This window comes from Podarcis erhardii, assembly GCF_964252035.2.
Source record: "Podarcis erhardii genome assembly, chromosome: 3".
NCBI classification, from domain to species: domain Eukaryota; kingdom Metazoa; phylum Chordata; class Lepidosauria; order Squamata; family Lacertidae; genus Podarcis; species Podarcis erhardii.
This window is the reverse complement of record NC_138507.1, coordinates 50,328,998-50,355,460: the sequence shown is the minus strand read 5'-3', so window position 1 is coordinate 50,355,460 and position 26,463 is coordinate 50,328,998. Positions and strand designations below refer to the sequence as shown.

General features: G+C 38.7%; 1 protein-coding gene and 1 long non-coding RNA gene across 5 annotated transcripts in view; one reads left to right on the top strand and one right to left on the bottom strand.

Moving 5' to 3' along the window:
* On the top strand, positions 1–26,463 carry ATG5 (autophagy related 5). Of its 4 annotated transcripts, none has more exons than XM_081857428.1 (8): positions 1–127; positions 2,883–3,045; positions 4,000–4,127; positions 13,649–13,727; positions 15,357–15,519; positions 18,097–18,191; positions 22,969–23,086; positions 25,973–26,463. In XM_081857428.1, exons 2-8 carry the CDS (start codon positions 2,938–2,940, stop codon positions 26,107–26,109), a joined length of 828 nt encoding a protein of 275 aa, XP_081713554.1. In that variant the 5' UTR covers positions 1–127; positions 2,883–2,937; the 3' UTR covers positions 26,110–26,463. The 4 variants fall into 4 exon arrangements, with proteins under 4 accessions (XP_081713554.1, XP_081713557.1, XP_081713556.1 ...); XM_081857431.1 differs by lacking the exon at positions 1–127 and adding an exon at positions 185–377; XM_081857430.1 differs by lacking the exon at positions 1–127 and adding an exon at positions 407–428.
* Positions 20,771–26,463, bottom strand: part of LOC309339521 — a 315,853-nt gene continuing 310,160 nt past the window's right edge. The window contains exon 2 of the long non-coding RNA XR_014155439.1: positions 20,771–20,963. This is a non-coding gene — a long non-coding RNA (uncharacterized lncRNA). The remainder of the gene's footprint in view (positions 20,964–26,463) is intronic.

The following is a 26,463-nucleotide window of genomic DNA, read 5'->3' as shown; positions in this document are numbered from 1 at the left end:
GAAAGGCGGAGGGAGCGGAGGAGAGAAGACGGAGTGGGCGGAGCCGAGCCTGCGCAGTGTTGACTTGTGCGCGAGCGAGCTTCGCACGCAGGGGGTGGCCCGGCCAAGGAAAGAAACAAACTGCCAGGTAACGGCATCTTCCGTTGTCCCCTCCCCCATCATGGAGGAGGGAGGAGGGGGCGGCGGCGACGTAGAAAGGAGTTGGCTGTTGGGGAAGCTTGTTTGTTGGGTGATACGACGCGGGAGCGGAGACTGGACGGGGCAGGAGAGGCTGCCGCCCCGCCCTTGTAACCCCTTCTTCTGCCTGAGGGGGGTGGGGGGGGACATCATCTGGAGGAGAGATTTATTCCTCCACATACCTCTTCACACGTACACACGTGAGCCTGGGTGTATGTAGAGTGTTCTCAAGGCACCCGATAGCGCTGAGGGTAGGCTTGGGAGGATTCATTTCACCACCAGAAACCATATATATTCGTTACAGCGCGGGAAAGGGCTGTCTCCCCTCAGGTCCTACTTACGAGTTTCCGATAGGCATTTCCTTGGTCCCTCTGTGAGAAAGGGGTGGGCCGCTAGCCTGATCCAGTAGGGCAAGGGGCATAGTTCTTCGTTGCGCCACAAGGTTTGTATGGGGAAGTGTATCTGAAGTGTATCTGAAGAAGTGTGCATGCACACGAAAGCTCATACCTAGAACTAACTTAGTTGGTCTTTAAGGTGCTACTGGAAGGATTTTTTTTATTTTGTTTTGACTATGGCAGACCAACACGGCTACCTATCTGTAACTGTATGGGAAAGGTTGCAGGTCGAGTCACCAGGTAGGACTCCTCTTTCTGGAACCCTCAGAGAAGTCTGTACAGTCAGCATGTATAGTACTGAACTAGGAGGACCAATGTTCAGACTCTGTCTCTTTGTTCTGTAAATACATCAGGAACATGAAATCAGCGAGGCAATAAGACCTCTAGGCATACCAAGGTGTACAGAAGCAGCACAAGCCACTATTTTATCTGTCCCCACTGCAGAGGATGTTGAATTGGCTGTATCTGAGGCATTGTTTTGGGGAAGGATATTAGTAAGAAGACGTCAGTTTTGTTTATTAAAAAGTTTGTATTCTGCTCTTCTGTGTTTTCCATGCATAATACTAAAATATAAAATAATCAAATGGTGATAAAAGCAACTGTTAAAATACTGCAAATCTAAAAACATAGCGGGATAAAAAAAAAGTTTCTGCCTGGTGCCCAAAGGACAGCAGTGTATTTGTCAGGTAAGCCTTGGAAAGTAATCATGTGAACCGGGTGTCACCACTAAGAAGACACTCTCCCTGTTTGCTACTCACTATCAGAGAGGTTTCTTCTCAGTAACTGGCCCTAGTTGATTCAAAATACAGCTGCTAGGCTACTAACTGGTTTGTGAGTAGTTAAAAGACAGTCCCACATACAATACATTACAGCAATCAAACAGATGTCACAAAGGATAATGTTTTAGAGCAGCCTTCCTCAACCTTGGCCCTCCAGATGTTTTTGGCCTACAACTCCCATGATCCCTAGCTAGCAGGACCAGTGGTCTAGGATGCTGGGAATTGTAGTCTCAAAAATATCTGGAGGGTCGAGGTTGAGGAAACCTGTTTTAGAGCTAAACTACAATTAAGTTAGCAAGTCACTGAGAGATGGCATTCACTTAAGATGTGAAATTGCAGTGAATATATGTTTCATTAAAATCCACCTGTTTGCCAGAGTTTTGGAGAATAGACATGTCTCACCAATTTCTAGGAATTGAATTATGGCATTAGAGATGTGTCTTAGGTAAATTGGTAGAGATATTAAAACTAATGTGCTTAAACACAGAGCAAGGTTGAAACATTATGGCTTCTTCAAAGGGAAGTTCTTTGCAAACTTTGATATCAAGAATATTAGTAACCATATAGATAAGGGTTATATAGTAAATTCCATATACCTGAACTTCCAAAAAGCTTTTGACAAAGTCTGTTACCAAAGGCTCATGAGTACGCTTCACTGTCAGTAAGTGAAAGTTTATTGATGTAACTTGCAAGCCACTCTCCATTGAAAACTGACTTGATTGTATTACACCTATAGGAATAACTTTCAAAACACCTCTCATTGTTAATACATATTCACTAGGGCCTGTGCCAGTGATTCAAGGGGGGAAAAAACCTACCATGATTTTAAAAGCAAAACTAATAGTTCATAGGAATCATCATCAGAAAGAAGTCCCACAGAGTTCAGTGGAGCTTATTCCCAAGTAAGTGAGTATAGATTTGCAGCCTAAGGAGGATGTAATTTATCAAAATGGACATAGATTTAAAGAAATACTACAAGTAGACAGTTCCTAAATAAAAAATATGTTTGCTGTGTGATTGTTTCTCCTACTCTTGTTATATTGGTTGTTGTTTAGAAATAGAATTTGTAGGGAGGCAAATTATTTCTGTCCCCCAATTGGCTCTCCCACCTTAATTGCCTTTCTGAAACTGCTGTTTCTCCCCAAAGGTGCCATTTGCTGTAGTACCTTTGAGGACAAACATCAGCATTGAAGGGCAGAATTTTCAGCAGCAAAGTGATGTGGAGGGTCAAAACCCATCCCTGCCTGTGCACTATGATCCTAATCTGGATCAAGTCCCTCACAGCTCCTACTTCTGAACAACAGCAAAAGAACCTAGGAGAAAAAAACCCTCACATTTATTAAGCATTTTTGTATTTGGGGACGGCTGTTTAATGTACTGGGGTACAAAATTTTGTCTAGCTTTCTTCAGCCAGCCATTTCTCTGTAGATTAAAAGAAGAAATGCCTTTGTTATCATGTGTTGTGGAAGTACACTAAAGGGATAATATGATTCATGTGCATCTAAAAGCTGACTATTTTTATATTTTGTAGTGGTTTTTCTGGGGGAATAATTTAGCCTACATGTGCTTCTGTACTTCTTGGAAGAATGACAGATGACAAAGATGTACTTAGAGATGTTTGGTTTGGGCGAATACCAACTTGTTTTACCCTATATCAGGATGAGATTACCGAAAGGGAAGCTGAACCTTACTATGTAAGTATTATAAACACATGTAGAACCATCATATTTTGATGTTTAGTATTCGACTATACTTGAGGAACATACTGTGTTTCATCATCTCCTTGAATAAATGGTATACTAATACTTCCCCCATTATGTAGACCTTCTTGATGCTGGAAAAAATGATAGAAAGAAAGAGGAGATAATGCTTGTTAAACAAAGAACTGTTAAGGGAACTTCTTCCAGCTTTTCCATTACAGAAAATTCTTTGTGACTGGATGAATTTCCATGTTGTTACTAACTTTGTAAAATTATTTGAATGTTTTGGAAATCTTAACATTTGAAATTTACAGCCTTACTGCCCATTAAAAAAATATTGCTTTTCCATGTGTTTGAGGAATTCTAGACTAGATGCTGCTATGCCATAATCTGCTGCTGCTACATTAGATTGATTCAACTTCTGTTCCCAAGAAATAGCAGCAGCCTGAAAAAACAAGGGTGAAATATTTCCCCTAAGACTTCCAAATACTCAGTAGGAAAACAAAGTCCTAAGCATCCTGTTTAGAAGAAACTTCACTCTTTAAGCACAGTGTGCTTTAATTTTCTTGAGGGTTGATTGTCACTGCAAGTAGTTTTCTCCTGTTTGGGCACAGTCCCATTTGTCCATATGAGGAATATGTTTATTATGCTAAAAGATCATTTCTCTATGATACCCGAGATTCTCTCTGAAGCCTTATTTAAATGAAACTTGTGAAGAAGCTGTGTTTTGCGGAATATACCTTGACCACTTTTCAAACTGCAGTCCTTAGCACACTTACTTGAATAAAAGTCCCTTTGAACTTGGTAGAACATAACTTGCATATCAACAGCCCAATACTATTTATGTTATAAGTACTACTCATGTGACTGAAAAGCAAGTAATATTTTTAATGTAACTTTTACATGTGATTCTTTTCATAAAGATGTGCTGTGTACCTTTCCTTTCAGCTGCTTTTACCCAGAATAAGTTACCTGACACTGGTAACGGACAAAGTGAAAAAACATTTTCAGAAGGTTATGAGACAAGAAGATATTGTAGAAATATGGTTCGAATATGAAGGCACACCACTAAAATGGTGAGTTATTTAACTTTTTGAGTATTTTAGAGTGTTAGCATCTATATTTCCTGACTGCATATTGTTCTTGGGAAGCCTAAGCAAATTGGAGTTGCCCTATCAAAATCTAAGATTGTGGGCAACCTTTTTAAAAAAGATATTAATTCCTCAGTGACGTCAATATACCAAATAACATTCTGTTTTGCACAATTAGGATTAAAGTGCTTTCCCCCTTGCTTTCTCAGTGCATGCACAGAGTTCCAATTGTGAGCCATTCTGTCTCTGCATGTACAAAAATGATGGTGATCTTAGTTTCAGATGTGTCCAGCATGAAACATGGTCTCGGAGAATTGCATAAGCTTGAGAACTAGGGTTCTCCTTTCCATTAAATCAACTTGCAGTTTACAGGTGTAGAGCTGCTATGGCCTTGTGCAGACATAATTCGCTCACTGCTGAACTCAGGAGTGAACTATGAGGATTAAAAGCTCCATGCCACCTTTGGAGCTCACATTTCATGGACCTGCCTTAATTGGGCTTAAGTGTTGGTATTAACAGTTGAATTGCATGCTGTGTTCCATCCTCACCCCAATTTTATTTTATATAATTTTTAAAAATAGCTTTATTGGTTTTTCTAATGGCACCCCACTTTACAGAAATCCCAGGGTATACAGTGAACATACAGCATAAGAATACAATACTAAAGAGGCAACAGATTCTGTCCGCTATATGACTGCACAGCCTGGAAAGGACTGATAATGTATTTAAGTCTGTTTGTTAGAACTGTTGCAAACAGCGTATAGTTGCAAGCAATGTTCAGTGGTACCTCAGAGGTCAAATAGAATCTGTTCCGGAAGTTCGTTCAACTTCCAAAATGTTCGGAAACCAAGGCACGGCTTCTGATTGACTGCAAGAAGCTCCTGCAGTCAATCGGAAGTTGTGTAAGCTGTGTTGGACATTCGGGTTCCAAAGAACATTTGGAAACTGGAACACTCACTTCCGGGTTTGCGGCATTCGGGAGCCAAAACGTTAGACTCACAAGGCGTTCGGGATCCAAGGTACGACTGTATAGTCACTATTAACAGAAAGTTAGTTCTAGACAAGTCCATCTTCAACAGGCCCTTATTAGGTTTCAATAATACAATACAATAATTAGGGTTAAGTTAAGTGTTGCTGGAGATGTTAATTGCAAAGTCAAGGGTTCCTGCATACCTAAGATTTGAAACTGTCCTAGTTACACAAATGCTTGCATAGTCATAAGCAGCTTGTTGCATCCCACCCCAATTTACATTCTTCTCAAGTAGAGATCTGTTACCCACCTTAATTACATTTGAGGCCTTCATACAGTGACATCAGTTATAAATAAGCAATACAATTTGTTGGCCCTAATTAGGATTTTTAAACTAGAAGATACTGATAATAGTTGGTGCACATAATGGGTTCCAATGTGCCCAGGCTTTTGAGTGAGGTTTGTTGTGTTACTTTCATGAATATATGATTGTTAGTTAGTGATGTCTTCTAAAATCATGACCATAAGTTTAAACATCAGAATTCTGCTAACTAAAATACAGTACTTGAAAATAATCATTGATTGGTTTCTCTTTAAAATGGACATAGCCTTAACCTACAAGCGTGTTAATAGCTCTTGATAATTAGAATTCAAAACTTCCCCCAATAGTTCTGTGATATTTGAATTCTTTTAAGTTTGATCATACATGGTATTTACAAAGCAATGACATAGCATTCAAGCTGATGTTCTTAAATTAATATTTGTACTTAAATTTGTTTTTGTATAAAAAAGTTGGAAAATTTTAAAATTAATTATGATAGTGTTTTTAGTTGTGTCATTTTCGAGTTTTTGAATCCTCGAGCAGATGTTCTGCAACTGCACACCACATGCATATTAGAGATGCCTATTTTTATTTTTGCATTAGGAACTTCCGTGGTTGAGGAAATCAAGATTAAACATCTTCCATAACAAACTGTTATTCTCAGCAACTCATGAAGGGTTTGTGGTTGCTTGACACCCTCTTTTCCTTTTGCCTCAGAGAGAAAGTTTATTACATTTTTCTTCCTCTTGGCTCAAATTCTAGTTTAGCATATCTGGCTCATAAAGCACATTCTTTAAAAGCTAAAAGACACTCTTCAGTGTTCTATTTTACATTTAATATCACGAAGTGCCTGCAAACTTACAACAATGATATGGCTTATTTATCTTTATCCTTCCTTCCCCATGTCTCAGCCACCTACATATGGCTTGAAGGCTAAAATTAAAAACCGATGGCTCAATGATCCTGTAATAGTTTTTTTATATGTCTTGTACAAAATAAAAACCATTTAACCATTTTCTCCAGAGCCCAGTTTTCAAAATAAAACACATGGTCAGTGAGGGCCATTTAGTATCTGAGAGGGTGCAGAAAGGAGGAGCAGGTTTGGCTTTGTTTGCAACAGTGTTCCTAGGCTGTGCCATTTATTCCTATGGGTAATGAATCACCCACATCAAAGAAGTGTTTCAGTTTAAAGCATTGTAGATTTAAACAGGGGAAACAGGTAGAGAAAAATGGGACTCCATGTCGCCATCTGGTGGCACAATGTTATATAACACATACAACGCATGTTGTTGTTTAGTCGTTTAGTTGTGTCCGACTCTTCGTGACCCCATGGACCAGCGCACGCCAGGCACTCCTGTCTTCCACTGCCTCCCACAGTTTGGTCAGGCTCATGTTCGTAGCTTCGAGAACACTGTCCACCCACCTCGCCCTCTGTCGCCCCCTTCTCCTTGTGCCCTCCATCTTTCCCAACATCAAGGTCTTTTCCAGGGAGTCTTCTCTTCTCATCAGGGCTGATTTCCTTAAGAATGGATACATGTGATATTCTTGCAGTCCATGGGACTCTCAAGAGTCTCCTCCAGCACCATAATTCAAAAGCATCAATTCTTCGGCGATTAGCCTTCTTGATGGTCCAGCTCTCACTTCCATACATCACTACTGGGAAAACCATGGCTTTAACTATATGGACCTTTGTTGGCAAGGTGATGTCTCAGCTTTTTAAGATGCTGTCTAGGTTTGCCATCGCTTTTCTCCCAAGGAGCAGGTGTCTTTTAATCTCGTGACTGCTGTCACCATCTGCAGTGATCATGGAGCCCCAAAAAGTAAAATCTCTCACTGCCTCCATTTCTTCCCATATAAATCAGTTTTTCTTTACCAGTCTAGCTGAGTCACTAGATAAAACATATGAAATGGAGAGTGATATCCCTTCTCATTAGCTCTAAAATTAATGGTGTGATTATAGGTCTTAAGGGCTTATCTGCAATATTTAAAGCCAGGAATGTTGTTAATTGTGTTAATTTCAGTATCCCGAAGACATGGGAATTAAAATCCCAGTGTTTAAAAAAACACAAAGGTCTTGTAACATGTTTTGAAAGACTAACATATATTGTGGCATTTTTACTTTAAGCTGTACAAAATCAGTTATTCTTTGAGAAGCTGAAAGATGGTTTGCTTGGAGGTTGTTTTGCTAACTTCGATTAATGCTGCTACTTTTCTGGAATTTGAAAATATGTACAGTGAGATCCTCTAATGTATGCATGCCCACTCAAGGTAATTCCTATTGAATTCAGTGTGGCTTATAGATAATTAGATATAGGATTTCAGCCACAGTGACATGCTACTTCCCAGGCTCTGAAAAGAGGGCTCTAACAGATTATTTTTTTAACACTGTGATGAAAAAGTAGTAATCATGGGTATTACAAATTTCTGTATCCAGTGGCCTCAGCAGTTTACTTAAAAGTTACTGCATAATGCTTACCTAACCAGCAGATGGTGCTAAGTAACTACATATTGCAGCTTCACACATATCTTGGCTTGTCCTGTCCTTCCATTCATAGATAATAAAACAAGTAAAAACTATGAACTGTTTTGCTAGTCTGCAGTCATTAAAGGGAACTTATGCAGTAAAATTAATATTTACACCCAGCTTTGGAATCAAATTCTAACCTGCATTTTGTTGCTGTTAACTGTCAGCCACCACTTTACACATTTACTTTAACCCCTTGTAACTGGCTTGTGTGGGAGAACTATGGTTCTATTTATGGCCTATGTGTGGAGTCTGACAGTGTTTGGAAAGATTATATGAAGTTTGTACTCTTGTAATAGTCTCAAAAATCCTCTACAATCTCTATGAAACATCTGACAAAATACATGCTTACTGACAAGTTATATTATTGCAAAGTTGCAAGTCAGTGTGAAATTTTCTCACCACTATCATATAAATATTATATTGTCTTATAATTTTGTACAATTATTTACCCTTTCTTTGCAGAGGGCATTTACTCATCATGGGCTGCTCAGACTTATGTTGTAACATTTGCTGAGATACTTGTAAGCAGAATAAAAGTTAGATGATTGAAGAGGTGAAAAAAGACTGTTACTATAGAAAGCATTTCAAATAGTATGTGGTTCATACTTTCAGAGAGCCCCTGTCCCCACTTTGAAACTACTTACTACTTTCAGTTTCTGTCAGCAACAGCCTTGAAATTTGACAAGAGCTACCAAACTGTCAGAACATGAGTTTAGACATGTGTTGGGATTTTTATCTGACCAGTTTCTGAATATATTAAGGAAAAATAAATCATCTGCAAGGGGGCCTTTTCAGAAGAATGGCCATGTTAATGTGATGCAGCAGAAGTAACCTGAGAAATAGGTCAGGTTCAGACAGTACAGTCTTACTGCATAAATGTATGCAGAATGAGAATGGTAAAACTTTCACAACAATAATCAGTGATAGCACATCACCTTGCTATTAACTTGGATTAAGAACGCTGCAAACCTGGAAGTAGGTGTTTTGGTTTGTGAACTTTGTCTTGGAAGCAGAACATGTTTTGTTTCCTGATGAGTGTGTTCCATTTGTAAATTGAGTCCCCCGCTGCTATGGGAAAGCACACCTTGGTTTAAGAATGCTTTGGTTTAAGAATGGACTTCCGGAACGTATTAAGTTCGTAAACCAAGGTATCACTGTCGTAGGAGAAAGCCATTGTCTCTGTTAAGAATTGAATTTCTTGATAAGTCGTAATTCAGCAGTTTCACACTTGAGTTTTCTTTAAAGTTCCTTTGTTAAAGGTTGGCACCTTAAGGTCAATAACGGCATTCTGCTAAACTGAAATGTTCTACTAGTTTCTGGTTAATCCCTTTGCTGATGTCAGGATGCTGGAAGATAGCACATATATTGGAAGATGAATGGGTGAATGACACCTTGGTGTTGTGGCTGATATTATTAGGTCCTGAAATACTGTTTGAGTGGATATGGGAAGAGATTCAGTATCTGGGTTTGTTACAGAGTATGGTCTGTTAGGGTTTCCTGGAGTTCCTTATGAAGAGCTGTTTAGGGTAGGGGCTGTCTGTAAGAAAGTACTGGCCTACCATTCAAGGCTTTGAGAAGAAAGCATTATTGCCCAGCATGAGCTATAGTTCTTTGATACATTGGAGTGATTTCAACTAGGAGCTGGAAGTGGTGACAAGTGGTTTGTCAGTTTCTCTTCTACATCTGCCCTATAGTAGAAGATTCCTGGATGCTGGTCTAGACCTGATCTGTGTATTCATTTCTTTGGGTGTTCAGTTCTTTGAGTGTCAATACTGTAGCCTAAAAATCCTTAAGCAGGTCAGTATAGAAACAGCTGAATCACAGGGACCTGGCTATAAATAGTGGATTTTGTAATGTGTTCTATCTGAAAGCAAAATGCATGTAGATATGTGTTGATACGGTGGTGCTTACATTTCACCATGTAGTGCACAGTAGTGTCCAGAAAGTGAATGTACTGTATGGATTGTTCTAGGCTCAGGTGAAGGTGTGGTGAAAGTTGTTGATCTGAAGACTGACTAATTTAAAAAGAGAACCTGTTTCAACAAGGCCTTAAAATTAGAGGGATTATTAATTTGTGTATGTAGAGGATTCTAGCTTTTGCTAAAAATGTATGTGTATTTGTCTTCTATAAATCTGTATTTATAAATCCAGCATTACCACCTGCATAATTGAAAACTTGTAAGGGGACTTGCTGGGATTTGAGTGGTAGCAATATTTTCAGAAGATTAGGAGTAAGGAAATGAAGAGCACAAATGAGAAGAACTCTAGGTAGTGGCTTTGATCAGCCTACTGCTGATCTATTTTTCTCTTACATTGGCTCATGGAAGACTGAGTCTAATAAGACAGAAACAACCAAATCAGTACTGCTTGTGTTTTACCAAAAATCAGCAGAGCAGATTTTGTGGAGTGATTTCTGACTAAATGATGCTGAAAAGCTAATGGTGTGTTTGTTTCCACCATGGCTGGAGTAGTATTACTCTGTTTTCCTATCTATTCATAGCTGATTCAGCTTTACAGCACTCATCTGTATCTGGTGGCAGTTTAATAGTGAAATATAAATATATTCCATTTACCTGATTATAATAGCTGAGAGAGCTTGATGCTCCTGCTTCGAAAGTCCTGAAGTTTTATTGAGTAGTAAAATATGTTAATCTAGCTGCTCACTACAGTGGAAACCATTTCTATAAAATATATACATTGGCATTGCTACAGAAATGGAAGAAATGCTCACACAAGCCAAGTAGCATAAGGGGACTTGCAAGATGGCTCAGCCAGTGGTGCAGCCATAACTGCTACTTAGACACAGGCCCCACTGTGGTATATAGACAGTTCTCTGCTACGGGGGAGTTGTTATGACATAGGCTAGATGGAACTACATTAGAGGCTGCCATGGCTGTTGCTTCCACTGATTTTTCTTGCACCCCTGTCTAGTGAGATTTCTTTTCACTGGCAAAGGGTGTGATCCTTATTGTGATGGAAACTAGGTGCATTTGTCTAAAACCTCAACGGAGAACTGGTTATTTCTGAGGTGGAGGAGCACCCATGTGCACACACTTACATATATAATTCCCTTTGTGAAATGGAGTCATGTGGACAGCTTCAAATCCTCTCTTATCTCACACATCCCCCTTTTATCTTGCTGAATAGATGCTGTTAGTAAATTTAAATGTCTGTTATTCTAACAGATTAGGAAAGCAGGGGTGATCATTCAGTGATTCCAAAGTATTTAATTTATGTTTCCTGTAAGCATGATGTCATAATTAACTCTGATTGCTTTGTTCCTGTGTCATTCCCACGTCAGCTAGCCAATAGGGAGTGGTTCATGCTCAAGGCTGGTTGGTCTTTCATTCCAGTTAAAACAGGTATTTGTCTATTAAGAGGATCTGAAATGGTATTTAGATGATGTAGAGTTCTTTGCATGCCAGAGATACAAGCACAACTTCTTTTGCAGTGCTAGAATACTTAAGAAGTTATAGGCTGATGTTTCCCTTCTTTGTTCTTGGTGAGGCAAGATATGCCTGATGACTTTTTTATTATTATGAAAGATGGAATGAATTTAGGACAAGGATCTTAGTGCTCACCTGGCTAGAACCAGATGTGTAAGAAGTTTCATGTTTATTGTCTTATTTATGAACATTTTTCCTTCCTGGTTTCTGAGTTTTGTACCAGGTAAACTTCTTATAAGTTTGTGCCTGGGGATTAATTTCCACTCACCCTACATATGCCACTGCTTGGACCATACAGGTTAGAATCATTCCTAAAGATGAAGGTTCATTAACTAAGAGTTTTTGACATAGTATAACAAGGAGTTACTGACTCCTTAAGAAAAAATTCTTTAAAGTTTTTCTGTGACCTATTTAATGATGGTGTATGGTGGGGGTAGCCTCCAAGTGTTGTTTTTCTAAAGGTCTGAACAGTTGCTAGATTGTACACCTCTACCTATATTCAGCTGAAGCCTCTTTTAAGCAGCTGCCTGCTCCACATGCCTGCAGGAAGCATAGCAGCAACAGGAGGATTACCATGTTTCTTCTCCCTTTGTCCCATTTTCAAAAAGTTCTTCCAGCAGCTGCCTATTCCACAATGACTGGTAGGCAGCAAAACAAGTAACAGGCAATTCTTGCTATTATTCCCCAGCCAACATTTTTTTTAAAAAAGTCACTCAAGTATTTGCCTGTTCCAAATTGCTCAAAACAAAATAAAAAAATTCCTTCCAGTAGCACCTTAAAGACCAACTGAGTTAGTTCTAGGTATGAGCTTTCGTGTGCATGCACACTTCTTCAGATACACTGAAACAGAAGTCACCGGACCTTCTCACTATATAGAAAGGTCCGGTGACTTCTGTTTCAGTGTATCTGAAGAAGTGTGCATGCACACGAAAGCTCATACCTAGAACTAACTCAGTTGGTCTTTAAGGTGCTACTGGAAGGAATTTTTTTATTTTGTTTTGACCATGGCAGACCAACACGGCTACCTATCTGTAACCCAAATTGCTCAGTCAGCAAAAGAAACAAGCAGAGCAGGAAACGGGTGGATCCTTCACATCTTCCCCTAATTGCATTTCCATACTAGAAAAGACTGGACCTGTTGAATTTTTGCCTGTCATACAGCTGTTAAAGGCACAAGAACCTTCAATGCTACTCCTAACCCAAAGCCTAGGTTGCCACCCTGTACCCAGCTGTAGGAGTAACCCTGTTAAATTCATACAGTCTTCTAAGTAGACTTGTATGAGTGTTTGGTCTTTAGCACCTGTTCAGCAGGAGATATGGCTAAGCCTCTTTGCAAAGCCTTCACATTTGCTTTTTTTTTTGGAGGGGGGAGGGGAATCTTTAACACACACCCACTGTCATAGTATTTGCAGAAAATAGCTACCTGATTTCAGAAGACCCTACCATAGGAAAAAATGCATCCTGGTTGTTAGAGGTATAGGAAAGGCAAGCTACAGAGATTAAGAAGCAGGTAAACTGCACTAAAAGGAGAGGGAAAACAGCAGCTTTTTAGGACTGCAGGGATTCCTACTACCTAGTGACCAAAAAAACTCAGTTATCAGTCACAGCTCTTGACTTCACTAGTTTGCTGAAAACACTTTACAGGTGGGAGCAGCCAGGCTGGCTCATTTTACGGAAATTGTTTAGAAGGGTGCATGGACATTTTGCCAAGGTGTTATTCCTAGAAGGGCTTAAAGACTTACCTTAAAAAAAATAAAATGCCGTCTCAGAGTCTTGAACTGCTGAGCTATCCATTGAAGGCCTTCATATGTGTTGGGTTGGCAAACACCCGCTCCAAAGAAAGTTATGCCACTCTATCTTTTGCAGCACGCTTGTATGTAGGTCTGATTCACAGCATATTTTTTATTCTGCATCAAATTTTCAGTTAATGCTCTATTCACTTAAGAGTGCTTTTTGTCAGATAGACAGACTATAAAATTATATAACACGTAACCAGCATGTATTTTTCTTAAACTTTGCTATAGTACTATGGCTATTGTCATGCACAATGGCTTCAACAAAGTTCTGTGATGAATGTAAAGAGGTTTGCTGAGAAATGGCTTTTGTATTTAACAGGCTTCTTTTGAAGGTTTGGGGGAAATGCTTGCTTTTTAATTTTTTATAGAAACAATCTTTTTTAATGCAAATTTTCAAGTATGAAATGGTCATTTATTTGGTTTTAATGTTTTCTTTTGTTACTAGGCATTATCCTATTGGTTTGCTTTTTGACCTTCATGCTTCAAATACAGCCCTTCCATGGAACATAACAGTACATTTTAAGGTATGTTTATGGTGCATCTTTTGAATTGTTCAACATTTCAAAAGCAGAGGCAGCTTATGTAATCATAATTTCTTATATGCTTGAGTGAAGGGGAAAGGGAAAGCACTAGCAGACAGCAAGTGAGGATTGCTGGTTTTGCACCTGCTTTCTGTCGCTGACATTTGTGTTTTAGGTGATTGCATTCTTACTCTGCCAATTTTTACTGTATTTTAATCCTGCCTGTTTGAGGGTTTGTTTTATGTTGACTTGGTTTAATGCTCTACAGCAGTGGTTCCCCATTAGCTAAGTACTGTGGGGGCCCTGTTTTTCAAAAGCCAAGCCATGGACCCCCTACTTTTGAAAATTTTGATATCTCTCTGGTCATTTTTGTTATGTGAATGGTGCCACAGACTCCCTAGGTGGGTTATCTGGTCCCCCTGGCGTCCATGGACCACCAATTGGGAGCCACAGCTATACAGTTCTAAATGTAAAGATCAAATTGTTGTAAACCACCTTGAGGACCATTTTTATGGCAAAAAGGTGGTATATAAATGTATACAAGTTTCCCTGTCAAGAATTGCCTACCACTTTGTCCCTATTTTCTTTCACATTTTGGTTTGTATCCATACCTGCTCTTCCATATACAAAAGGCCTCTTTCCATTTGTGGTTGGGGACTGCAATCCGGTAGAGGCCCCCACTACAGGAAGGCTTTTGCCACTTCCCCCTACATCTCACCCCACACCCAGCATTACCTCCAACAGCATTCTGGAATGGCACAGCTGCTGCTTACAGGAACTCTGGATCCAACCCCATGAATTTAGTTTAGCTTCACTGAAATGCAGAATGGGTTCTAATCTGGAAGCCTTTCAAGCAGCCTCTCACATGCTGACCATTGTGTCTGCATAGAACAAGAAAGCCAGAGCCATGATCCACAGTAGCTCGGGGGGGGGGGGACGGGACCTATATGTATCAGAACACTTGACTTTTATTTCTTTATAAATGCCTTCTGTATAAGATACCAGGTAGGTCTCGGAGTACAGTTTCTGAGCTATGTGGAGAATTTCTACTAAAGGCTAAAACCAAAATAATTCTATTCTACTGATTCAAAAGCTAGTCTATGTCTGCCTGTCTTGTCTGAGGAAGGTGAAAGGAGAACTATATTGACATCTGCTTGATGTTATTACACAGGGTGCAGAATGGAGAAGAGAAATCTAGTAAAGCTATTGCTTTCCTTTAACTATACAGTGGTACCTCGGGTTACATACGCTTCAGGTTACAGACTCCGCTAACCCAGAAATAGAGCTTCAGGTTAAGAATTTTGCTTCAGGATGAGAACAGAAATTGCGCTCTGGCGGCGCGGTGGCAGCGGGAGGCCCCATTAGCTAAAGTGGTGCTTCAGGTTAAGAACAGTTTCAGGTTAAGAACGGACCTCCGGAACGAATTAAGTACTTAACCTGAGGTACCACTGTATTAGGAGTTGGAGCATCATACATTTCCTGGTTTAAAGCAGCTTTAGTTGCACAGTTAAAGTTCTCTTGGGAACCCTTGGGAATTATTCACCATGGTTCGTCTTGGTTGTTGCTCTAAAATAAAAGTTGATTTGATAAACTGCTCGCCTTTGGATGATCATAATTTTGTACTTCTTTTAGAACTTTCCAGAAAAAGATCTTTTACACTGTCCCTCAAAGGATGCAATTGAAGCCCACTTCATGGCTTGTATAAAAGAAGCAGATGCCTTGAAACATAAGAGTCAAGTTATCAATGAGATGCAAAAAAAGGATCATAAACAACTTTGGATGGGATTACAGAATGGTAAGAAACAATTTTGAAGTGAAGCAATTAAGTCTTTGGCTCAGCTTGCATACAACTCACTATGATTTGTTGTTGTATGCTTGAGCTGAAATAATATGGCATGGAGAAATATTTCTCTTAACATTTAGTTTCATTTTCACAGAATCTTGATTTGTTAGAAACCAGGGATCATTGTTTTATCACAAACTGATTAGTTAAAACAGGCCACTTGAATAAGTCATGGTTTGAATTTGGCTTGTTCTAAAGCAGACGGAGTTGTATGCCAAGCCTGAGTCTGTAAAAGTGCAACTAAAGAGGAAAGGTCCTTTTCCCAATTGCATGGGAAAAGAGGAGAGGAGGATGTAGCATGAGAGCCCAAAGGTTTTCTGAAACTCATTCCAGCTCATGCATGTAGTAGTAAACCATGCTTTGTCACTGTGTGCAAGTGCAGTATTTATTTTAGCACACTGAGTTCAATGATTTTTTAAATGATAGCTTGTCATTTTTCTTTTTTGAGTGGCTAATGATAAATGCTTATCTTAAGATAATTTTAGCTGAATGTGAATCATAACTGATACTTAAAATGTCAAGTGTTTAAAAAATGAGGTGTGGATATAGCTAGTGTTATACAACTAAGAAGCTTTACCTTTTGGATCTGCTTAGAGTTTAGTTGATGGTTGTATGACTAAATGATATTTTCTAGCCCTTTTGTTTTAAGTACAGTGGTACCTCGGGTTACAGATGCTTCAGGTTACAGACTCCTCTAACCCAGAAATAGTACCTCGGGTTAAGAACTTTGCTTAAGGATGAGAACAGAAATCACACAGTGGTGGCACGGCGGCAGCAGGAGGCCCCATTATCTAAAGTGGTGCTTCAGGTTAAGAACAGTTTCAGGTTAAGAACAGACTTCCAGAACGAATTAAGTTCTTAACCCGAGGTACCACTGTATTAGTGCTGTATGTTATTTAAATACTATCTAACCTTCTTCATGTTATTGGATGTTGACACAGTTTCTTTTTGTTCAAGTGTTCAGATGTGTGATCTGTTTCATAGAGGGTGGTAAAAGAAAATCGTAAACTTTCCATCACAGCAGTAGCCACATATGGCAATCTAGATGTGAGAAGTTAACGTCCCTCATTTGATCCTGTTGATTAGGAACCCATGCAGGCAGTCTTGAGGAAGGGTTTTTGGAGTACATAATAATAGCTTTGCAGAAGACTAAAAAAATCACATAGGATTGGGCTTTATCATGGAAAGTATTCAAAGCATTTAAAGGCAGAAAAATAGAAATTGGAACTTTTAAAGTTTTGTTTGTGTTCTTTAATCAGTTTATCAAAGATTCTCTTCACTTACACTTCTACTTCAAATCTTAAGATTATTTTGGCTTGTTTGGGACAACACTGTGGTTATTCCAATATAAGAGGTTGCTTAGAAATGTTGGTTGTACAGGTTTCACTGTGTGTCATTGGAAACTGCACCTGTGGAACCCAACAGATAATGTTTTGAAAGCTTTCAAATACTAATTTTATATTTCAGGCCTTAGTAAAAGAGAAATAAGAAAAACTTATGAAACCAAGAGAACTTTTTAAAATACATGCTGTATCTTTCAGTATTGCTTTCATTATGGCTTTCATTATTGATGGGATGATTTTAAACCTCTTTCTGAAACAAAATTCATGACCACAAAAAGAAAAGAGAGTAGCAGTTGTGATAACTGCCTCATAGTTAATGATACATCTGCAAGTTGCTTTTTCTATGAAACATGCATTTGTCGTCCTGCCCATAACAACTTTGGGTTTAACTTATAGTTGATTTAATAGTTTGATTCAATAAAGCTTCTGCAAGTATCATTCAATACAGTGCCAAATGCTACTGTTCAAATGGGATGGGGTGGGATGTCAGAGCACCATGTGGGCTGACAGTTTGAATCCAGGACTGTGGCCATGGCAGAAACAGGACCCTCTTGAAGGGTAATGCTGGAAGCCCCTCCATTGTAGGCTCAGGTTGTATATATGTGCAAAAAAATTGTTTATCCTAAAGGCCCCACAATCTCCAGTGTGCCTCATTTCCAAAGGAAACACAAGCCCCTGGACCTTGTACCGCTTGAGATTGAGGTAGCATGTAACATTAGAATCACAGAATCACAGGTTTATAGAGTTGGAAGGGAGCACAGGGGTCATCTAGTCCAAGTCCCTGCAATTCTGAAATCTTTCACCCAACGTGGGACTTGAACCCACAACCCTGAGATTAAGAGTCTCATGCTCTACCGATTGAGCTATCCCTCAGGGCTCAGTTCAGCTTGTAAATGAAGAAGCATATAAGAAAAATGCACAAGTGTAAAAACACGTCCAGGAATCGCTCAAGAGAAATGGCAATTTTTGTTGAAGCAGCAAAATGTCCAGGAAAACACAGACATATGACAAGTAGGTTTTTTTTTAAAAAAATCACTTTGGGGAGAATGGCAACCCTAGTGTTTGGATACTTCCATTTTATTTCTTTTCTGTAGGCAACTTGCAACAGTAAAAAATAAATAGAAATTTTCTTATGCCCTATTCTATAAAAACATCACATAAGTATATTGTTTTCATTTTTTCCCAGACAAATTTGATCAATTTTGGGCTATAAACCGAAAACTCATGGAGTACCCTCCAGAAGATAGTGGATTTCGCTACATCCCATTTAGAATATATCAGGTAAAGGATAATTTTAAAAAAATCATTTTTCACATACATGTTGCATAGTCTTTTCTATTTTGGAAAAGTTGACCAGTTCTTATATTTGTTGAGACCTTTTGCTGTGGGAAGAAGGAAGAGGCAAACATGAATAAATGGTATTAAACAGGGCATAACTTTTGTTTAAGGATCTGCCATGCATGCTTTTCTGTTCAGACCATTTGAAGGTGTGGGTAACTCTAACCCCTACCTTTGAACTGTTCAGGCAGACTGACATAGATGCCAGTTGTGATTTGCCCCTGGTACCCAAGCTTAAACCTGGGTTATACCTGGTCAGAGGTAGCCCATTCCCATTGGAGGGGAAGGCAGGTGTAAAGTGGCTACTCCATTGCCCCAGTTAGCTGTTACAGCTGCTGCATCCTGTTATCACCATTGCCTCACCTGATGAGGTGTCATGTCAGCACTCTTCTCTTGTGCAGCTAGCCTGCCTGATCTGTCTGAGTAGACATCTGGCTTTTATGTGCCTTGTTCCACATCTCAGTCACACAAGACTCTGGGCATACATAGCCCTGTGTTATACCTGCTGCTTTCTTGCAATCAGCAATCTTCCCTTACCCTTTGCCACAGTGGTGAGAAGTGTTGTTATAACAACTTCAGGATTTAGTTCAAATTAGGTAATTTTATTGTGTTTCTTTCCTCTTGTTTCGGAAAGTTATAGAACAGTAGCAGGAATAGTATTTGTTTGGGGAATGCAATGTAATAAGCTTAATAACAATAACAATCTAATATTGACCTCCCCTCTCTTCCCAAATTAATCCAGCTTCTGCAGCACTATTAGGTTTAATAGGGCTCCTGATCCTCTGAAGAGACTTTTTTTTCAGAGTGGCGGCAAGTGATCACAGGAGGAGGAGGGGACAGGAAACTTTCCTTCTATGGGCTTCCTTATGTTAACTTGTCTTACAACCCAGACCATGGTCTCCAGCAATCACAGTTTTAAAAGTTGGATTCCATTTACGGTCGTTAAGTACCCTGGGTCCCTACTTTACCATGTCTGTTCTAAGTTTTCCAAGTTTTGTCTGTGTGATCACTCTGCTGTCATTGGTTCTACCAGCATATGATACCAAAGAAGCTAATGGCTGTAGCTGCCTAATGTAATTGTACTTTAACCAACTTAATTTTTCCTATGCTGATTAATACTTTTCCATTCAAGAAGGAAGAAAAGCCAGAACTATGTTCATACACCTCATTTTAGCTGCCTGCATAAGCTTTGCTATGCCATGCCAAGGCAGTTGCAGTTTTCTATAAACACTGCAACCATTGTAATTTGTGTTAGTTATTGAAGGAATACAAGAAATTTGAACAAACTGCAAGTAAAATTAAGGTTTTTTGGGTGGCATCATGAAGAAGGTGGGTAAGAGATTCGTAAGCAGACTGTGTGGGATACTCAGTCTAAACATTTGCCATAATTTATCCACAATTCTTGAAATAATGCTGCTCTTAATCATGTAGGAGATCAGAAAGTTACATTTACTCCTTACAGCATATCCTGCCAAATGAAAGGATATGAGGAAGACATGGGTTGTTGCCCACATATGATTAGGAAAATTGTCCCTAAACTATTTGTGACCAAAATCTTTTCAGCATTATATTGTCTAGACAAAATTGTAATAAACATTACTGTATAAAAATAAATAAGTCCTAACTTCATTCCAGATGTGTGTGTAATTCTAATGGCTGCCCTTAATTCAACCACAGTCTTTGAGACATTCATATTATTTAGGTTAAGTATCACTGACATTACTTTGATACTGTTGTAGACATAATGATAACATTTTAGGAAATAACAGACCATGACAACTAAAGGTTTCCGCTATGGGTGTGCTACGTGTATAGTTGTTTCAAATTCCTTAAGAACTATATAATTATTAGCTTTCAGCAAATCGTACTTTAAAGTGTGTGTGTTGTATGCAATTTAGTATTTGCAGATGACATGAAATCTGATTATTTCCAATTGTTGGCAAATATTATAGCTGAAATAGTTGAAAATATAAGCACATTGGTAAGCTGAAGGGTTCAATGCCACAAGATGTGTCAATAGCCACCAATTTAGTGATGTTAAAAGGTGTTTGGACAAATTTATAGATGATAAAAGTCTATCACTGGCTATATTCTACCTCCAGGAATCTTCTAAATGCCTCAGCTGGACAGTGTGCACTCAGAGTGCTGAATACAGTAGAAAAGGGATTAGGGGAGGTGAAAGACACAGTATAGTTACAATATATATGTGTTTTCAGAATATGACTTGGTATGATCCCATGTGTATGTAAATCTTCTTTACCTGGATTTCTGGGAGTAGTGTTCTTTTTTGAGGGGCAGGGGTTGCATTAAGCTGTGAAGGTTTTGTTATTTGGGATTAGTTGTAGTAATGGGCCTCTGTGGCAAGTGATTGTGTCTTGTATTTCAGATTGTAGCAATAAAGATTATGGAGTAATGTCTTACAGAAACGTATATTGACAAAACTGCTTATAACATCTCAGTTGAGCAGCCAGCCTCTAGCAGTCATTGCAACTGTGGAAAATGTTTGAATATTTTTTTAAAAAAAAACACAAAACAAAACACCCTTACCCCTCCCAATCAACTTTGATAGGCTCTTTTTGGAGTTGGAGAGATGATGAGGCAACACATTTGGTGTGGGATGTCATGGTTCCACTTCATCGCCTCAGTCATTTTCACCATAGTGCTGACATTGCTACAGTGGTGGCATGATTGGTGTGAGAAGATGGAGCTCTGTACCTTCCTTCTTGCTGCCCTCTATCATCTCCACAATGAGTTGTCCGGGTATATCAATCTCATCTTCATCACTGTGACAGTGGGCTTGATGCCCTTCAGCATGCGAGAGAGAAGAAAGACACCCACACACATATATACACACCTCTATTTGATGTCATGAACTTGAGCATGCGAAGCAGGTACTGACTGCAGGAATTCACAGTATGAATGGGTAGAACATTTATTAACATAGCAAAAAAAATTAATTTCTCTTTTAATTTAAAATAAACTTTTTGGGATTATTATTTTTTTGGTTAAATTATGAAATACTTCTGTTAAATTTATTCTTTAGAGTCTTTTTTGGGGGGGGAGGTTGCATGCTGATATATCAAAAGAAGGACTACAGTTCTTATACTGTTAAGCTGTTGACATATGGAAATCATAATATGGTTACAGTGTGGGTTCAACATGTAAAGTAATTTGCAGTGGTTTAAATACAATTAGAGAACCCATTCTTTTATGTAGATGTAAAGACTAGTAAGTCTGTTGGTTTTCTTGAATTATAATTTGTGGGTTGTGTTTTTTATGTTATGATTACATCCTGTATAAACTGCTGGCTTAACTGGATTTTAAACAATGTATGTAAGCCAATGTCCTTACCAAGAAGACTTGGTGATATTTAGTCGAAGATACCTGTGGACAAAGCTACAGTTGAAATCACACAGGTTAAATGCACAGAAAGCATAGAGTTCAACAGAAAGAGATTTTAAGTGCCCTGCCTTGCTTACCAGCATAGCTGTCAACGTTTCCCCTTTTTAAAGTGAAATTCCCTTATTCCGAATAGGATTCCTCTCAAGAAAAGGGAAAAGTTGACAGCTATGGCTTACTAGGCTCTGGGAGGCTCTCAGGAGACCACAGATACCATCCTGCAAAATTTCGTCCCAGAGCACAGTAAGCAAGGCCGAGCGCTTAAAAGTGGTTTGCTTGTTTGGGAGGTGAGACCTATTTGGCGCATCAGCTCTGGAAGGTAAGATTGCTCACATGGGAGCTGTTCCAAGGGGATGGATTGACTACACCTTTTTTGCATATACACACCATCCCCATAACGTAACACCTGTTCAAGTTGCGAGTGACCTATATTTTATAATTATGCATATTAGTTTAAGATAACTCTGCCGTGTTTAACTACTACATCTCTCCCAGTTTTAAATTCTAGCTGAGACATAAGTACAAAGTAGGTAAAATTCTTATGGTAAAATTCAATTCAAAATGAATTTATTGCCCCACCTCACACATGAAGTTTGATGTGGTACATGGCTGACCCAGATGTAATGCTAAACCATAGAAATGTCTTATGAGAATGAGCCACAGGTGGGCCTTGTGATTGCTCCCTCCTCTGGGATCACTACAAAGAGAAGGTTAGAACCTTTCACTTCTGTTCCTGATTAACTCCCAGTAGCTGTGTTATCAAACCCAGCAAACTGTAGTTTAAGAAGCTGGCTTGTTTCTACAAAACTGTAGTTGATACTAACCATAGTTTAGGGTTTGGACATAATGCTGAACTGTGATTAGTTGGAAATGGAGGCTTCCAGTCTACTTACAGCTTTGCTGGTGGGGCCAGAGTGCAAGCCTGAGGTTACCCTATGCTCATCCTTTTAATGTTAAAGCAAGGTTTAGCATTGCTTGAGAACCATTCCATAGACTTATATACAACAGTTACTCTTTGCAAACTAGAGTAAACTTAAGAGTAGATGACACCTTTCCTCTGATCACCACCTTCATCTTTCTTTCCTATTGCCCAGTCCAACATATATCAGCATTAAAATGTCAACTACTACTACTACTGTCAGTAAAATTCCTGTGTATAAAGTATCAAAGAAAGTCATATAAATTGAGTTTTAGAGATTCTTGTAACCTGCAGAGCCAATTTGTTTGCAGTATTTCACAGTGAGCCTATTTTATCTATTATACTGACGTAAGATAGTTACATATAGATGCTTATTCGTTACTTTTTTACTGTTACTGCCAGACCACAACTGAGCGACCTTTTATACAGAAGTTGTTTCGTCCTGTCGCTGTAGATGGACAGTTTCATACACTGGGAGATCTCCTAAAAGAAGTTTGTCCTGCTGCAATTAATCCTGAAGGTATTAACTGAAAATATGATAACGCTTGTACTTTGTAGGCTCCAGGGAAAATGATTTTTGATCAGCTGCTATTTAAATTATTATCTGGATTGCTGTGTAGTAAAATCAATTACAGTCCTTTTTAAACATACTTTACTAGCAGAGTTAAAGTTGTCTCAGTCTTGAAATATAACAGAGATACAAAAGTTAATTGAAAGACAATTATACTGAAAATATTCTACAAAATGTAGATGTAGCAAACCATGCATTTTTGAATCTGCAATAGTGCACCACGTGTGAGAAAAAGAGTAGGGTTGCTTGAACTTAATCCTAGGCATGTTGGGCAGTACTGAGTATCTTGGCTGGGCAACCCTTAATTGTTATAGATTTGCGTTAATTTAGAATTAAGTTTGAACATTTTGAAAATTAGGACAATAGGTTAGCACTATCAGTGGTTACTAAAACGATGCAGTCTAAGATTTGCATGCTAAGTATATTTAGTGTCTGGTTTTAAAGAAAGGTGCATCAGAAAACCTATTTTTCAAGAATATACTTACTCTGATAAATCTGCCCACTACTAGTGACAGTGGCAGACCTCAGTAATACTCTCTCTTTGGACCTATCATTTATCAGTTGGGCAATTTCTTGGATCAGATAATAGATATCTGCAGAGTGTCATACAGTGTGAAGCACTTCTAGATGGTGATGTTGGCTTCATTTCCACCTACCCACTCTTCATATTGTCAGAATAGGACACTGCATGGGTATGATGCCATCATTTCAGTCTGAAATGTATTCTGTAGCAATGTTACTGTGCACGTATTGCCACTATTTCTCTCTATCAGAATATTCCCTGTGCCTTGGGCTCACAACTTAAATCATTTTATTCTGCCTAAATTCATTAAATATTTAAGTAGGCCAGGCATACATTGTAGGTGCTATGATTTTATTCATTTCTCACAGATAGAAGCCAGGAAGAAGTTTAAAGTATTAAGCTTTGTATTTTTCTTATAAACAGCACTCCCCTTCTGTTTGTGATCATGGGATAAAAGCTCTCTAAGCTTGTATATGTACTTTTTTACTGCTACATCATGTAGTGTGCTCTTAAGATTGAGATCTCATTCCCCAGGAAGCATTTTCTGCCTAAGATTAATTGCCCTTTTAAAGTCAGTGTTTGATGGATTCCCTTTGGCTGGCTATATCCTGACTCAGTTTAACCCTCTTTGACCTGACCCCACCGACTATTACCACAGTGTCTGAGGCAGAAATCCTTCAGCATGATGTATGCAGTGCAAACCCCAGGCATGTGGTTCTTCACAGCTTGGATTCAATTAGCTGGATTTTTACTGATACATAGAAGTAAAAAGTGTGCTGTTAGAGCTATTCATGTTTTCATAATTTTGGGGGGACAGGGGCTAGGAGGGGGAACAGCAACAATCCCCCTTTCTGTTAGTGGGTGGCTCTGCTGGATCCAAGGCCCTTCCATGATCACAAAGGAGCCAGTTGGATTGTACCCTATATTTACACACATCCAACCATTCCAACTAGTGGACTCTGCCCACTAGGATTTCCACCTTTGTTTCTGTCTTAAGATGTTCCACTCAGGCCTATTCTAATTGCTTTTGTTAGTGGAGGTATGTAATGTAAAGAATAGGGCTTGCTCGGTGGTGGTGCCCCAGCTTTTGAAAGCCCTCACTAAAGCGGTATACCCAGTGTCTTTTCAGCGCTAGGTTAAGACATTTTTATTTACCAACGTATTTTAATTTGAATAATTGCTCATTCTTCTAATTATCTCACAGTGTGCTTTGTAATTTTTAATTCTTTTATTTGTTATTTGTTCTGTATTATAAGTTTGTTTGTTTGTTTATACCCCACCTTCTTCCCTGTCAGGGACTCAAGGTGGCCTACCAATTAAATAGAAACAGCTAAAAACATAGGAGTTGCATCATTTAAGAACAATTAAACAGTCATAAAATTAAAACTATATATAAATATTAAAAATTATTAAAAATATACAGAGTATTACAATAAAAAGAGCATGGCACCAGCCCTTTCATTAAAATCAGTCAGTTCCCAAAAGTGCTGGAATAAGAAGGTATTCAGCTGCCAGCAGAAGGACAACAAGGAGGGAGCCAGTTCAAACTTCTCTAAGGAGGGAGTTTGGGAACAGCTACCAAGAAGTGCATTGTATTAGGTTTTAATTATTTTATTATCTACCTGGAATCTTTTAAAATGAAGGCCTATATAGAAATGTTTAAAATAATCCCCTCCCACTGTGCCTTGTGAATTATTATTATTTAATTGTGATTATTGTGCACTTATTTTGTAGTTCCACTCAAACCTAAGTAAACATTCATTTCACTATATGTACTTTGAGTAACACTTAGTTGAATACATGCAGTAGGTTGTATCCAATGGTTCCTGTGCATGAATGGAAAGACCCTTGTTTGCACAGTGGGGCTTCCTTTCCCCCCTGCTGTGTAGCCCACCCCACCCCCAGCAGATTTTGGAGGTGGAGAGTGAAGGCAGCAAGGTGAGGAGAAGAAAAGTCCTGGTGAGAGAGCAGAAGCTTGCTCATATGACATGATTTCATTCAATTTACATGGTGGGAAAAACAGTAAATCTATTTGATAGCCTTATTAATATCATAACCGTTGCAAAAAAAAAGAGACAATGGTGCATGAATCATTTTATGATTCATATAGCAGAATATTTCCTTTTTTTAGAATTAACTTTTCATTTATCATGAGGGATCATTCAGTTAAATATGAAGTATTAAGATGATTATCAAAACTACAAATCACGGATTCTGCAGAATTTCACTATGTAATAAACCAAATGCACTTTGCTTCAACCATGTGTTTGCCTGTGAGTGTCTGATAAGTGATCTGTCTGTTTCAAAATTAGATGGTGAAAAGAAGAACCAAGTGGTGATTCATGGCATAGAACCGATGTTGGAAACGCCAGTACAATGGCTAAGTGAACATATGAGTTATCCTGATAATTTTCTTCACATCAGTGTTATCCCACAACCTGCAGATTGAAGTGTCAACTGGTATGCATGAGGATCAGCCTTTGATTGGAGCAACAAAGTCAACTTCAAGTTGTGTCAGGCTTGATGAGGGTGACATGACCAAAAACTTTTGCTGCTGCAAGCCAAACAGGAAGAAAGATCCATCATGTGATAAGAGGAATTGGACAGGCTATATTTTGCATCACCCGTGTTTTCTCCACTGCTGTCATTTAACTTCAGCTGTGACATGAGAAACTTTATAAGGCTGCTGTAAGACTTCTGTTTTCTTGTTAAAAAATTGAAGCTGAAAGCATGGGGAATAAGTGGAAATAAGTGCCACTTTGTATTTCTTAATAATAAATAAACAGGGGTATTTTCTAATGTT